This window comes from Balaenoptera musculus, chromosome 13 (assembly GCF_009873245.2).
Source record: "Balaenoptera musculus isolate JJ_BM4_2016_0621 chromosome 13, mBalMus1.pri.v3, whole genome shotgun sequence".
In the NCBI taxonomy this organism is placed as follows: domain Eukaryota; kingdom Metazoa; phylum Chordata; class Mammalia; order Artiodactyla; family Balaenopteridae; genus Balaenoptera; species Balaenoptera musculus.
Genome location: NC_045797.1, coordinates 66112433 through 66127345, shown reverse-complemented (window position 1 = coordinate 66127345; position 14913 = coordinate 66112433). Strand labels below are relative to the sequence as shown.

The window sequence follows — 14913 nt, the reverse complement described above, 5'->3', positions numbered from 1 at the left end:
AGAGATTTAAAAATATACCAAATATGCAGAAAAACTTGATTCGGCGTAAGAGACTTGACCTGTTTTGTTTGTCTGACTGACATTTTTTAAAGCACCATGACATTTGAAATTTTATTTCTTTTTCCTGTTGTGAGTCTTTTCAAATATTCAGAGGTCTTAAAGACTCCGCACTCCCAATGCAGGGGGCCCGGGTTCGTTCCCTGGTCAGGGAACTAGATCCCACATTCATGCCGCAACTAAGAGTTTGCATGCCACAACTAAGGAGCCCACCGACTGCAACTAAGACCCGGCGCAACCAAATAAATAAATGAATAAACAAAATAAAACAAATATTAAAAAAAATATTCAGAGGTCTTAATTGCTGAAATACCTTTTTTTTTTTTTAATTTATTTTATTTTTGGCTGCGCTGGGTCTTCATTGCTGCGTGTGGGCTTTCTCTAGTTGCGGCAAGCGGGGGCTCCTCTTTGTTGCGGTGCGCGGGCTTCTCATTGCGGTGGCTTCTCTTGTTGCGGAGCACGGGCTCTAGGTGCACGGGCTTCAGTAGTTGTGGCACGCAGGCTCAGTAGTAGTGGTGCATGGGCTTAGTTGCTTCGTGGCATGTGGGATCTTCCTGGACCAGGGCTTGAACCTGTGTCCCCCACGTTGGCAGGTGGACTCCTAACCACTGCGCCACCAGGGAAGCCCTGAAATACCTTTTTTAATATATAAATTTTAAGGCCATTATTGTTTTCATGGTTTTAATGTTTCCAACAGTTTTATTATCCTGAAGCAAACCATGTTTTTGCTCTCATAGAGTTTAGGTTGTAAAATCAAATGTTTGATTATTCATTTTAGACTGTGCTTCCAACAGTTTATTTTTAAAACATCAATATTTTGTTCATCTGGTTATGAGGACCCTCAAAAGTAATCCATTGGCAAATAATTTAAGAAAGTGAGTGAGGAGTCTGACTTCTGCTTAACCTTTCAGCTCATAAAAACCAATTGCCCAAAGATATTACTTTTAGGTTCTAATGTAAAGAATTAATATTTCTAGATTTAAAAAATTCTTTTTTAGTGCACTCTGTAAAATTGCCATCACTTTTAGGCACAGTCACCCTTAGGAAGCTGTTCCGCAGTTCTTAGTCCATTAAATCTACTTTTTATAGGAAGAGATAAAAAAAAAAACAACTCTGGAATATTTTAAAATTTTGTGTTGGATAACGTCTTGGAAAAGAAAATATACAGTTTTATGTTAATACTAATAAGCAGAACAAAAAGCAAGGCTTTTTAAACAGCTTTTTTCTTTTTTGGGGGAGGTCAGTTGAGAGTATCTCTTTTTTTTCTTTATTTCAATTTAAAAAAAAAGAGAAAAGTTGATTTATAATGTTGTGTTAGTTTCTGCTATACAGCAGAGTGATTCAGTTATACATATATATATGTATTCTTTTTCATATTCTTTTCCATTATGGTTTATTACAGAATATTGAATTTAATTCCCTGTGCTATACAGCAGGACATTGTTGTTTACCTTGTTGTTGTACTGCTAATCCAAAACTACTACCGCTTCCCTCCCCCACCCCCTTTCCCCTTTGGTAACCATAAGTTTGTTTTCTATGACTGAGTCTGTTTCTGTTTCATAAATAAGTTCATTTGTGTCATATTTTAGATTCCATGTATAAATGATAGCATATGGTATTTGTCTTTTTCTGATTTACTTCACTTAGTATGATAATCTCTAGGTCCATCCATGTTGCTGTAAATGGCATTATTTCATTACTTTTTATGGCTGAGTAGTACTCCATTTTGTATATATAACTCATCTTCTTTGTCTATTCATCTGTCAGTGGACATTTAGGTTGCTTCCGTGTCTTGACTATTGTAAATAGTACTACTGTGAACACTGCTGAGGTGCACATATCTTTTCGGATTTTGGTTTTCTCTGGATAAATGCCCAGGAGTGGGATTGCTGGATCATATGGTAGCTCTATTTTTAGTTTTTGAAGGAACCTCCATACTGTTTTCCATGGTGGCTGCACCAATTTACATTCCCACCAACAGTGTAGGATGGTTCTCTTTTCTCCACACCCTCTCCAGCATTTGTTATTTGTAAACTTTTCAGTGGCCATTCTGACCAGTGTGAGGTACCTCATTGTAGTTTTGATTTGTATTTCTTTAATAATTAGCGATGTTGAGCATCTTTTCATGTGCCTATTGAGCATCTGTATGTCTTCTTTGGAGAAATATTTATTTAGGTTTTCTGCCCATTTTTTGATTGGGTTGTTTTTTTGTTATTGAATTGTATGAGCTGTTTGTATATTTTGGTAGTTAAGGCCTTGTCAGTCAAATTGTTGGCAGATATTTTCTCCCATTCGTAGGCTGTCTTTTCGTTTTGTTTGTGGTTTCCTTTGCAGTGTAAAAGTTTATAGGTTTGATTAGTTCTCATTTGTTTATTTTTGCTTTTAACTTCTGTTGCCTTGGGAGACTGACCTAAGGAAACATTGCTAAGTCAGGGAATGTTTTGCCTGTGTTCTCTTCTAGGAGTTTTATGGTGTCATGTCCTATATTTAAGCCATTTTGAGTTTATATTTGTGTATGGTGTGAGGGTATGTTCTAACTTCATTGATTAACATGTGGCTGTTCAGCTTTCCCAGCACCACTTGCTGAAGAGATCGTCTTTTCTCCATTGTATATTCTTGCTTGCATTGTCAAAGATTTTTTTTTTTTTTGGCTGCGCCACCTGGCATGCAGAATCTTAGTTCCCCAGCCAGGGATCCAATCTGTGCCCCCTGCAGTGGAAGCGCAGAGTCCTAACCACTGGACCATCAGGGATTTCCTGTCGAAGATTAATTGACCATAGGTGTGTGGGTTTATTTCTGGGCTCTATATTCTGTTCCACTGATAAATATATCTCTTTTGGGGGAGAATATCCATTTCTAATGTTCTGACTTGTTAGACCTGTAGGTCATGTAAGAGGGCAGTCAAGCTCATATTCTTTATCAGGCCCCATTCTGTAGCCCTATAATTAAAGATTATTACATGTATCATTCTGAAATTGAATTTGGGCAGTTACAGTAACAAAATATATCGATTTTTTTTGTGTCTTTCAGAATCATGGTGTCATGGAGAGGGATATACTTTATACTCACTCTGTTTTGGGGAAGCTTTTTTGGAAGCATTTTCATGCTGGGTCCCTTTTTACCTTTGATGTTTATAAACCCATCTTGGTATCGCTGGATCAACAACCGCCTTGTGGCAACCTGGCTCACGCTACCTGTGGTAAGTTAAACAGCAGAGAAAGAGACCATACCAAAGTGACCATACCAAAGTGGCCTAGCCTATTGATTTGTATTTTGTTAGAGTCAGATTTAGTCAAATATTAGAAGAAACATATTCGTGTTACATAAGAAGCACATTAGTTTTTGTATTTCCCCCTTTAAATGAAAGAGAGAAATGAAGTAATTCATGTTCTTGAAATAAAATATGTATTTAAGGGCTATATTCCAAAATTGAGTTTCTTCCATATTCCTAATGAATTTTATTTTCCTTCACTGGGGTATACTTTAGTAAAATGCAAAAAATCTAAAGATGCAGACTGAAGAATTTTTACATTGTTAATTTTATATTGCATTTCTGTTTATTTTATTTATATATTTATTTATATTTATTTTTATTTTATTTATTTTATTTTTGGCTGCATTGGGTCTTCGTTGCTGCGTGCGGGTTTTCTCTGGTTGCGGTGAGCAGGGGCTACTCTTCGTTGTGGTGTGTGGGCTTCTCATTGCAGTGGCTTCTCTTGTTGCGGAGTATGGGCTCTAGGTGCGTGGGCTTCAGTAGTTGTGGCTCATGGGCTCTAGAATGCAGGCTCAGTAGCTGTGGCGCATGGGCTTAGTCGCTCCACGGCATCTGGGATCTTCCCTGACCAGACCTCGAACCCGTGTCCCCTGCCTTGGCAGGTGGATTCTTAACCACTGCGCCACCAGGGAAGCCCTGTTTTATTATATTTTGTATTTCTCTTGCTTCTTTTTTTTTTTTGGTCTTATTTATTTATTTATTTAATATACATGTATCTATTCTTTTTCAAATTCTTTTCCCATTTAGGTTATTACAGAACATTGAGCAGAGTTCCCTTTGCTATACAGTAGGTCCTTGTTGGTTATCTATTTTAAATATAATGTGTGTATATGTCAATCCCAAACTCCCAATTTGTCCTCTCCCCCCCCCCCCCCTTCCCCTTTGGTAACCATAAGCTTGTGAGTGTGTTTCTGGATAAGTGCATTTCTATCTTTTTTTTTTTAAGATTCCGCATACAAGCAATATCATATGATATTTGTCTTTCTCTGTCTGACTTACTTCACTTAGTATGATAATCTCCAGGTCTATCCATGTTGTTGCAAATGGCATTATTTCATTCTTTTTAATGGCAGAGTAATATTCCATTGTATATACGTACCACAGCTTTATCCATTCATCGGTTGATGGACATTAGGTTGCTTCCATGTCTTGCCTATCATAAACAGTGCTGCAGTGAACATTGGGGTGCATGTATGCTTTTGAACCATAGTTTTCTCCAGATATATGCCCAGGAGTGGGATTGCTGGATCATATGGTAGTTCTATTTTTAGTTTTTTAAGGACCCTCCATACTGTTTTCCATAGTGGCTCTACTAATTTACATTCCCACCAACAGTTGTAGGAGGCTTCCATTTTCTCCACACCCTCTCCATCATATATTGTTTGTAGACTTTTTGATGATGGCCATTGTGATCGGTGTGACGTGATATCTCACTGTAGTTTTGATTTGCATTTCTCTAATAATTAGCAATGTTGAGCATCTTTTCATGTACCTCTTGGCCATCTGTATGTCTTTGGAGAAATATTTATTTAGGTCTTCTGCCCATTTTTTGATTGGGTTGTTTGTTTTATTGATATTGAGCTGCACGAGCTGTTTGTAAATTTTGGAGATTAATCCCTTGTCAGTCGCATTGTTTGCAAATATTTTCTCCCATTCTGTGGGGTGTCTTTTTGTTTTGTTTATGGTCTCCTCTGCTGTGAAAAAGCTTTTGAGTTTAAATAGGTCCCATTAGTTTATTTTTGTTTTTATTTCCATTACTCTAGCAGATGGATTGAAAAAGATCTTGCTGTGTTTTATGTCAAAGAGTGTCCTTCCTATGTTTTTCTCTAAGAGTTTTATAGTATCGGGTCTTTTTAGGTCTTTCATTCATTTTGAGTTTATTTTTGTGTCTGGTGTTTGAGAATGTTCTAGTATCATTCTTTTACAGGTAGCTGTACAGTTTTCCCAGCACCATTTATTGAAGAGACTGACTTTTCTTCATTGTACAGTCTTTCCTCCTTTGTCGTAGATTAGTTGACCATGGATGTGTGGGTTTATTTCTGGGCTTTCCATCCTGTTCCATTGATGTATATATCTGTTTTTGTGCCAGTACCATACTGTTTTGATGACTGTAGCTTTGTAGTATAATCTAGGGTCAGGGAGTGTGGTTCCTCCATCTCTGTTTTTCTTTCTCAGGATTGCTTTGGCTATTCGAGGTCTTTTGTATTTCCATACAAATTAAAAAAAATTTTTTGTTCTAGTTCTGTTGAAAATGCCATTGATAATTTACTAGGGATTGCACTGAATCTGTAGATTGCCTTGGGTAGAATAGTCATTTTGACACTATTGACTCATCCAACCCAAGAACATGGTATATCCTTCCATCTGTTTGTGTCTTTGATTTCTTTCATCAGTGTCTTACGGTTTTCAGAGTACAGGTCTTTTGTCTCCTTAGGTAGGTTTATTCCTAGGTATTTTATTCTTCTTGATGTGACAGTAAATGGGATTGTTTCTTCAACTTCTCTTTCTGATCTTTCATTGTTAGTTTATAGAAATGTAACAGATTTCTGTGCATTAATTTTGTATCCTGCAACTTTACTGAATTCATTGATGAGGTCTGGTAGTTTTCTGGTAGCATCTTTAGGATTTTCTATGTATAGTATCATGTCGTCTACAAACAGTGACGGTTTTACTACTTCTTTTCCAACTTGGACTGCTTTTATTTCTTTTTTTTCTCTGATTGCCGTGGCTAGGACTTCCAAAACTATGTTGAATAAAAGTGGCGAGAATGGACATTGTTGTGTTCTTCCTGATCTTAGAGGAAATGCTTTCAGCTTTTCACCGTAGAGTATGATGTTAGCTGTACATTTGTCATATGTGGCCTTTATTGTGTTGAGGTTAGTTCCTTCTATACTGACTTCCTGGAGAGTTTTTATCATTAATGGTGTTGAATTTTGTCAAGAGCTTTTTCTTCATCTATTGAGATGATCATATGGTTTTATTCTTCAATTTGTTGATATGGTGTATTACACTGATGGATTTGCAGATATTGAAAAATTCTTGCACCCCCTGGGATAAGTCCCACTTGATCGTGGTGTATGATCCTCTTAATGTATTATTGGATTTGGTTTGCTAGTGTTTTGTTGCACATTTTCGAATCTGTGTTCATCAGTGTTGTTGGCCTATAATTTTCTTTTTTTGTGGTATCTTTGGTTTTGGTGTCAGGGTGATGGTGGCCTCATAGAATGAGTTTGGGAGTGTTTGTTCCTCTGCATTTTTTGGGAATAGTTCAAGAAGGATAGGTGTTAACTCTTTTCTAAATGTTTGATAGAATTTTCCTATGAAGCCATCTAGTCCTGGACTTTTGTTTGTTCGAGTTTTTTAATCACAGTTTCAATTTCAGTACTTGTGACTGGTCAGTTCATAGTTTCTGATTCTTCCTGGTCAGTTCATAGTTTCTGATTCTTCCTGGTCAGTTCATAGTTTCTAATTCTTCCTGGCTCAGTCTTGAGAGATTGTACCTTTCTGAGAGTTTGTTCATTTCTTCCAAGGTTGCCCATTTTATTGGCATACAGTTGTTTGTAGTAGTCTCTTATGAAATTTTGTATTTCTGTGGTGTCTTTCGTAACTTCTTCTTTTTTATTTCTAATCTTACTGATTTGAGCCCTCTCTTGTTCTCTTGATGAGACTGGCTAAAGGTGTATCAATTTTATCTTTTTAATGAACCAGCTTTTAGTTTCATTGATCTTTTTTATCATTTTCTTCATCTCTATTTCATTCATTTCTGCTCTGATCTTTATGATTTCTTTCCTTCTTCCAACTTGGGGTTTTGTTTGCTCTTCTTTCTCTAGTTGCTTTAGGTGTAAGGTTAGGTTGTTTATTTTGGATTTTTCTTGTTTCCTGGGGTAAGACTGTATTGCTGTAAACTTCCCTCTTAGAACTGCTTTTGCTGTGTCCCACAGGTTTTGGATCATAATGCTTTCATTTTCATTTGTCTCTAGGTATTTTTTGATTTCCTCTTTGATATCTTCAGTGAGATCCATTGGTTGTTTAGTAGCATATCGTTTAGCCACCACATGTTTGTGTTTTTTAAAGTTTTTTTCTTGTAGTTAATTTCTAATATCATAGCGTTGTGGTCGGAGAAGATGCTTTATATGATTTCAGTTCTTTTAAATTTACCAAGGCTCACTTTGTGGCCCAGCATGTGATCAGTCCTGGAGAATGTTCCATGTGCAATTGAGAAGAATGTGTATTCTGCTGCTTTTGGAAGGAATGTTCGATAAATATCACTTACGTCCATCTCCTCTAGTGTGTCATTTAAGTCCTGTGTTTCCTTACTGATTTTCTGTCTGGATGATCTGTTCATTGATAAAAGTGGGGTGTTAGAGTCCCCCACTATTATTGTGTTACTGTCGATGTCTCCTTTTATGACTGTTAGCATTTGCCTTATATATTGAGGTGCTTCTATGTTGGGTGCATATATACTTGTAATTGTTATATCTTCTCGGATTGATCCCTTCATCATTATGTAGTATCCTTCTTTGTCTCTTGTAACAGTCTTTATTTTAAAGTCTTTTTGTCTGATATGAGTATTGCTACTCCAGCTTTCTTTTGATTTCCATTGTTATGGAATACATTTTCTATCCCCTCACTTTCAGTCTGTATGTGTCCCTAGATCTGAAGTGGATCTCTTATAGACAGCAAATATATGGGTCTTGTTTTTGTATCTATTCAGCCTTTGTCTTTTGGTTGGAGCATTTAATCCATTTACATTTAAGGTAGTTATCTATATGTTCCTATTACCATTTTCTTTATTGTTTTGGGTTTGTCTTTGTAGGTCTTTTTCTTCTCTTGTGTTTCTTGCCTAGAGATGTTCCTTTAGCATTTGTTGTAAAGCTGGTTTGGTGGTGCTTATTAATTCTCTTAGCTTTTGCTTGTCTGTAAAGCTTTTGATTTCTCTGTTGAATCTGAATGCGATCCTTGCTGGGTAGAGTAGTCTTGGTTGTAGGTTTTCCCCTTCCATCACTTTAAACATATCCTGCCACTCCCTTCTGGCCTGCATAGTTTCTGCTGAAAAATCACCTGATAACCTTATGGGGATTCCCATGTATGTTATTTGTTGCTTTTCCCTTATTGCTTTTAATATTTTTTCTTTGTATTTAATTTTTGACAGTCTTTTGGTTGAGGTATTTAATCCATTTAAGTTTAAGGTAATTATCAATATGTGTGTTCTTACTGCAATTTTGTTATTTGTTTTTGTAGGTCTTTTTTCATCCCTTCCTCTTTGGTTCTCTTTTAGGATTTTATGACTAATTTTAGTGTTGTGTTTGGATTCCTTTTTCTTTTTTGTGTGCGTACCTATTGTAGATTTTTGGTTTGTGTTTACCACAAGGTTTTGAATAGCACTTTATATATAAAAAGGATTGTTTTAATTTGCTAGTCTTTCAATTTCAAATGCATTTTCAGTAACCTGTATTTGTACTGTCATCTTCTCATGATTGCTGGGTTTGATATCATATTTGTGTGTGGATGACTTCCTACCTTTACTTCATGTTTGCCTTTACCGGTGAGGTTTTCCATTCGTAATCTTCTTGTTTCTAGTTGTAGCTTTTTCTTTTCCAGCTAGAGGTTCCTTTAGCATTTGTTGCAAATGTGGGTCTGGTGTTGCTGAATTCTCTTAGCTTTTGTTTGTCTGTAAAGCTTTTGATTTCTCTGTTGAATCTGATTGAGAGCCTTGTTGGGTAGAGTATTCTTGGTTGTAGGGTCTTCCCTTTCATCACTTAAAATATTGTATATCATGTCACTCCCTTGTGACCTGAAGAGTTTCTGCTGAAAAATCAGCTGATAACCTTACAGGAGTTCCCTTGTATGTTATTTGTTGCTTTTCTCTTGTTGCTTTTTATATTTTTTGTCTTTAATTTTTGTCAGTTTGATTACTATGTGTTCCTCCTTGGGCTTATCCTTGTGCTTCCTGGACTTGGGTGACTGTTTCCTTTCCCATGTTAGGGAAGTTTTCAGCTATTATCTATTCAAATATTTTCTCAGGCTCTTTCTCTCTCTCTTCTCCTTCTGGGATCCCTATAATGCGAATGTTGGTGCATTTAGTATTGTCCCAGAGGACTTTTAGACTGTCCTCATCTGTCCTCATTTCTTTTTATTCCTTTTTCTTTATTCTGTTACACGGCAGTCATTTCCACCAATCTGTCTTCCAGCTCATTTATCTGTTATTCTGCCTCACTTATCCTGCTATGGATTCCTTGTAGTGTATTTTTTATTTCAGTTATTTTTCATCTCTGTTTGTTTTTTCTTTATTTCTCCTAGGTCTTTGTTAAATATTTCTTGCATCGTCTAGATCTGTGCCTCCATTCTTTTTCTGAGATCTTGGATCATCTTTACTATCATTACTCTGAATTCTTTTCAGGTAGGTTGCCTATCTCCACTTCATTTTGTTTTTCTTCTGGGATTTTATCTTGTTCCTTCATCTGGGACATATTCCTCTCTCATCCCACTTTGTGTAACTTTCTGTGATTGCAATTTTCATTCTGCAGGCTGCAGGGATGTAGTTTTCTTGCTTCTGCTGTCTGCCCCCTGGTGGATGATGCTGTCTGAGAGGCTTATGCAGGTTTCTGGGTGGGATTGACTGGTTCCTGCGCACTGGTGGGTGGAGCTGTGTCTTGTCCTTCTGGTGGGCAGGTCTGTGTCAGGGGGTGTGTTTACCTGGCAGCTGTGTGCTCAGGAAGACTTTAAGTAGCCTGTCTCCTGATGGGTGGGGCTGTGTCCTCCCCCTGTTGTTTGTTTGGCTTAAGGCGTCCCATCACTGGAGCCTACAGGCTGTTGGGTAGGGCCAGGCCTTGGTCAGAAAATGGCAGCCTCCAGGAGGGCTCACGTCAATGAGTACTCCCCAGAACTATCACCACCAGTGTTTTGGTACCCCCGGTGAGTCACAGTGTCTCCCCTCCTTTGCAGGAGACCCTCCAATACCAGCAGGTAGGTCTGGCCCAGGCTCTTATGAGGTCACTGCTTTTTTCCCTGGGTCCTGGTGCACACGAGACCTTGTGTGAGCCCTCCAAGAGTGGAATTTCTGTTTCCCCCAACCTTGTGGAATCCCTCCTTTCAAACCCTGCTGGTCTTCAAAGCTGGATTCTCTGGGGGCTCCTTCTCCTGTTGTGAGACCCACAGGCTGGGAAGCCTGATGTGGGGCTCAGAATTTTCACTCCTGTGAGAGAACTTCTGTGGTATAATTATTTTCCAGTTTGTGGGTTGCCCACCCGGCACGTATGGGATTTGATTTTATCATGTTTCCGCCCGTTCTACTGTCTCAGTGTCGCTTCTTTGTCTTTAGATGTAGGATATCTTTCTTGATAGGTTCGAGTGTTTTTTTTTGGTCGATGATTGTTCAGCAGTTAGTGGTGGTTTTGGTGTTTTTGTAAGAAGAAGTGCGCTCATGTCCTTGTACTTCGCCATCTTGTCTCCACCTCCTCCATTTATTTTATAAAATGACAAAAATTAAGATTCAGATAACAGACTTTTTAAAACTCGTGACATTGATGTGATCAAGTCTCCCCAGTAACCACAGAATTTAGGAATGAAGTGATTTTCTGTCTGGGGGCTAGGTTGAAAACGTGTGAGGTAAAAGTGCATACAAAACGTATAGTAAACTCTTGGATCAGCCAGATATTTGCTACGAGGTCTGTGCATACTGCTCTGAGCGCATGTCCCTCTGACCCTGAGAGCTGGTTACTCCTTATAGGTTTCCAGTCTATACTTCTCCCTTCTCTGGCACTGAACCGGTTTCAGCCCTTTGTTGTTGCTTAAGAGCAGTGCCTTCTCCAAAAATGAAGTGTTGTGCAAGCAGCCTCCTTTACCTTGAATGGGTCATATTTCCTGAGAGTGTTCTGTTCCTTCTTTTCCCTGAGCAACACCTGGAACTTAATTTTACTGGGTTTATTGACCTGTCTTGGTGGAGGTGGTGAGTATAATACCTGAAAAGGAGAAGAAGGAGGGAATTCTCTTCCTTCGCTTGTTGAAGGGTCTTCTCTACCTGTTTCTTTTGAATGAGTTGTCTTTTTCCCCTCAGGCAGACTGCCATTGTTGTGTTTGTAGAGAGGAAAGTATCAATGCTGATGCTATAGACCCCTCAGGTGGAGGTTGATAGGGAAAGATTTCCAGAAACAAACAGTGGTTGGTGGGGGAGTACCTACCTTGATAGAGTAGACGTTTCTCAAAAGTTCCCTGTAAATTGAATTTTAATAAATTGTTTACAGTGCACTCTCCTTCTTCTCATATTTTAAAAAGAAATCCTGTGATGAATAATTTTACAGATTATATTCCTCCCTTGTTACAAGGTTAATTAAAAATATTTTATTCAGGCGATCTGTTTTATGAAATGTGATATATTGTTAAACTAAAAATAGTCTCCTCCTTCTCATTTTCTTTTCTCTATTTGTACTTAAAGCTGATTTTTCTACAGGCACAAACTAAAGGGATTGTAACCTACTGGTAGATAAATACCTGTGGAAAGGTATGGCATATTTAATTCAGATATAAGGAGAAGAATTAGGAGGTTTTGTTAAAAGGAAAAATCAAACTAAAAACCCAAGGGTAATGATGATCATAGCTATTGACCACTTATGTGGCAGATGTTATGCTAAGTGCTTTAGTAAGACAGCCACATTTTAGGTGCCACCATCATCCCCATTTTACAGAAGAGGAAATGGAAGTTTTGAGAAAATAATTTGCCCAAGTTCACATGCATAAGCAAATTATTTAAACAGAGTTGAGATTAAACCCAGTTTGTCTGCTGCCATTAGAGCTTTAGGTGATAAGAAAACCTTCAAGGGTTGGTCAGAGTCACCTGGCACCTTAACCATTCCAGGTGGTAAGAAACTCATTGGCACCTCATGATTGTTTCTAAAGAAGAAGGTTTGGAGTTCTTTTCAAGCCAGGGAATACCTGACTTTGGGGGGGCGGGGGGAGGAAATCTGAGAAACCAACAACTCGTAATAAAGTCAGTTTCATTAGTGAGATGATTCTGTTGCAGTGGAAGATGAAAATTGACAAGAAATAGTCATAGAAGCCTTTTCTTTTTCTAGAGAAACCAAAGACATAGGTTGCTGAAATACCTGGAACAAGGAGCATATTAGTAAATACTCGTTGGATGAGTGGACAAACATAAAGAAGTTTCAGGGTCAAACTAGCTCAAACTTTAGTATCAAGAATTGTGCAGTATTCTCTCCTCTATTTGTTGAAAGAAAAATTTATATATATATATATATATATATGTGTGTGTTTATATTTTTATAAATGTTATAAAATCATGCCTTTAGGGATTATGTAGTGTGTCACAGTCCGCCTAGAGTAATTTTACTACCTATAAAATGTAAGAGCCTTGTAACAGTGTGGTGCATTTGTTCTCACATTCTTTGTGCTATTATTGTCATATTGCATCTACTTACACAGTAAACTCCATAGAACAGTGTTTTATCTAAATATCATCCATTTACAGTGGTTTTTGTTTTTTGGCTGCGTTGGGTCTTCATTGCTATGCGCAGGCTTTCTCTAGTTGTGGCGAGCCGGGGCTACCTTTCGTTGTGGTGCGTGGGCTTCTCACTGTGGTGGCTCCTCTTGTTGCGGAGCACAGGCTCTAGGTGCACAGGTTTCAGTAGTTGTGATGTGTGGGCCCAGTAGTTACGGAGCGCAGGCTCAGTAGTTGTGGCGCACGGGCTTAGCTGCTCTGCAGCATGTGGGATCTTCCTGGAGCAGGGATCGAACCCGTGTCCCCTGCATTGGCAGGCGGATTCTTAACCACTGCGCCACCGGGGAAGTCCCACAGTGTTCTTTATTCTTCCTGTATGGTACAGTTTCTATCTAGTGACATTTCCCATCAGCCTGAAGAACTTCCTTAAGCTTTTCTTGTAGTGAGGGCTCCTGTACATGGATTCTGTTTTTATTTAATTAAAAGTTAAGTTTACCTCCATTTTTGAAGGCTAATGTTGCTGGCATTTCTGGGGTGACTCACCCTGCGGGGCCCCCCACCCCCCACTTTGAAGTTCCCCTGTCTTATGTTCCTCTTGAAGTTCTCCATTGTTTTTGATAAAAAGTTAGCTATCATACATGTTGTTGCTTCCCTTTATGTAATGTGTCATTTTCCTCTGGCTGCTTTAAAGATTTCTCTTTGTTTTTTAGCAGTTTGATTATGAAATGCCTAGGTTTAGTTTTCTTTATTTTGCCATGTTCCATTGGACGGCTTAGATCTGCAGCTTTGTTTTTGTCCAAATTGGGAAATTTGGGGCCATTATTTCTTTACATATTTTTTTCTGCCCCGTTTACTCTCTTTTATCCTTTTGTGTCCACAATTATATGTATGTTAGATTGCTTAGATTGTTACACAGGTCACCAAGTTCACTGACCCTCTCTTTTGCCACCTCTAATCTGTGTTTTGTTTACACAGTGGATTTCGATTTAAAATACTGTAAAGTTCTAGAACTTACATTGGGTTCTTTTATTGGTTTCACTACTTTCTTGAGATTCCTCAAGTTGTAATTATAATGACTATATTTTCCTGTAAGTCAACTGGGTAGTTAAGTGTGGTGCCATTTACTCTGTTAGGGCCCTCATCCTCTTTTTTTATTTTTCCTGTAGGAAATACTTTGCATTGAATATTTGCATAATTCCTACATTATTAGTATGTATCCTCCTTATCTGTCAGGCAAAATTTCTTTCTCTTAATAGAAGGATGTTTTGTGTTGTAACTTGTGTTTATTGAAAAAGTAGCAGCAGGATCCCTGTACACTCATTTATTTATTATTAACTTATTAACTCTTAAGTGTCTACCATCCTAGCTTATGACCTCTGTCCTTGTGGAGATAATAGTTCTCTACCTAAACTGTCTTTCCTAGTTGTAGATTTACACAACTTGACTAGGTTCTTTTCTGGCTTTCATTTGATTGAAAGACTACTTCCTTTGTTAGAGGACAGAAGTTGACTTTCCAGGCAATGACTTTTTAGAGTTAGATTTTTAAATCATCTTTAAAGATAAGAAGCCCAGTGCTTTGTTGCAGCTGTCAAACATATGATTTAATAGAAAATATTCATTTTGTGGTATTGTTTTAATCACCATTACTCGTTTATTTATAAAGCATTTCTCCATGAAATACTTATATTAAGTGAAATAAGCATATTGTTCAGTTACATAAAATTAACCATCACAAGTACCTATTTCTAATAAGTCATCTACAAACTGTTAAATAATTCCATTTATAGTTATTATAAAATCAGAGACATTTTGTTTTGAAAGTTATAAATTTTCAAGTCATTTACATAACTTTAAGGTTTTTATTTCATCATCTGTACAATAAGGAAATTGGAGTAGATGATCTTTTGAGATCCATTCCAGAGTCAGCAGTGTGTATCTGATTCTAAAGCAAACATTTAGAGGTAAATGATTTTTTTTAATAACAGTCATATGTTGCTGCTACACTTTGTTTTCTTTAATGTGATAAATATTCCACAGTGTATGATTTTTTGATTATAAATTACATGTTTTTGGCTGAATCTCTCTACCAAAACCTTAAGAGTTTTGAGGATTTTCTTGAGTTACTACA

General features: G+C 37.6%; 1 protein-coding gene across 1 annotated transcript in view; it reads left to right on the top strand.

The window, feature by feature from the left end:
- Positions 1–14913, top strand: part of LCLAT1 (lysocardiolipin acyltransferase 1) — a 191837-nt gene that overhangs the window by 56462 nt on the left and 120462 nt on the right. The window contains 1 exon segment of the mRNA XM_036872507.1: positions 3088–3256. Coding sequence (XP_036728402.1) covers positions 3092–3256 — 165 coding nt within the window. The 5' untranslated portion in view covers positions 3088–3091.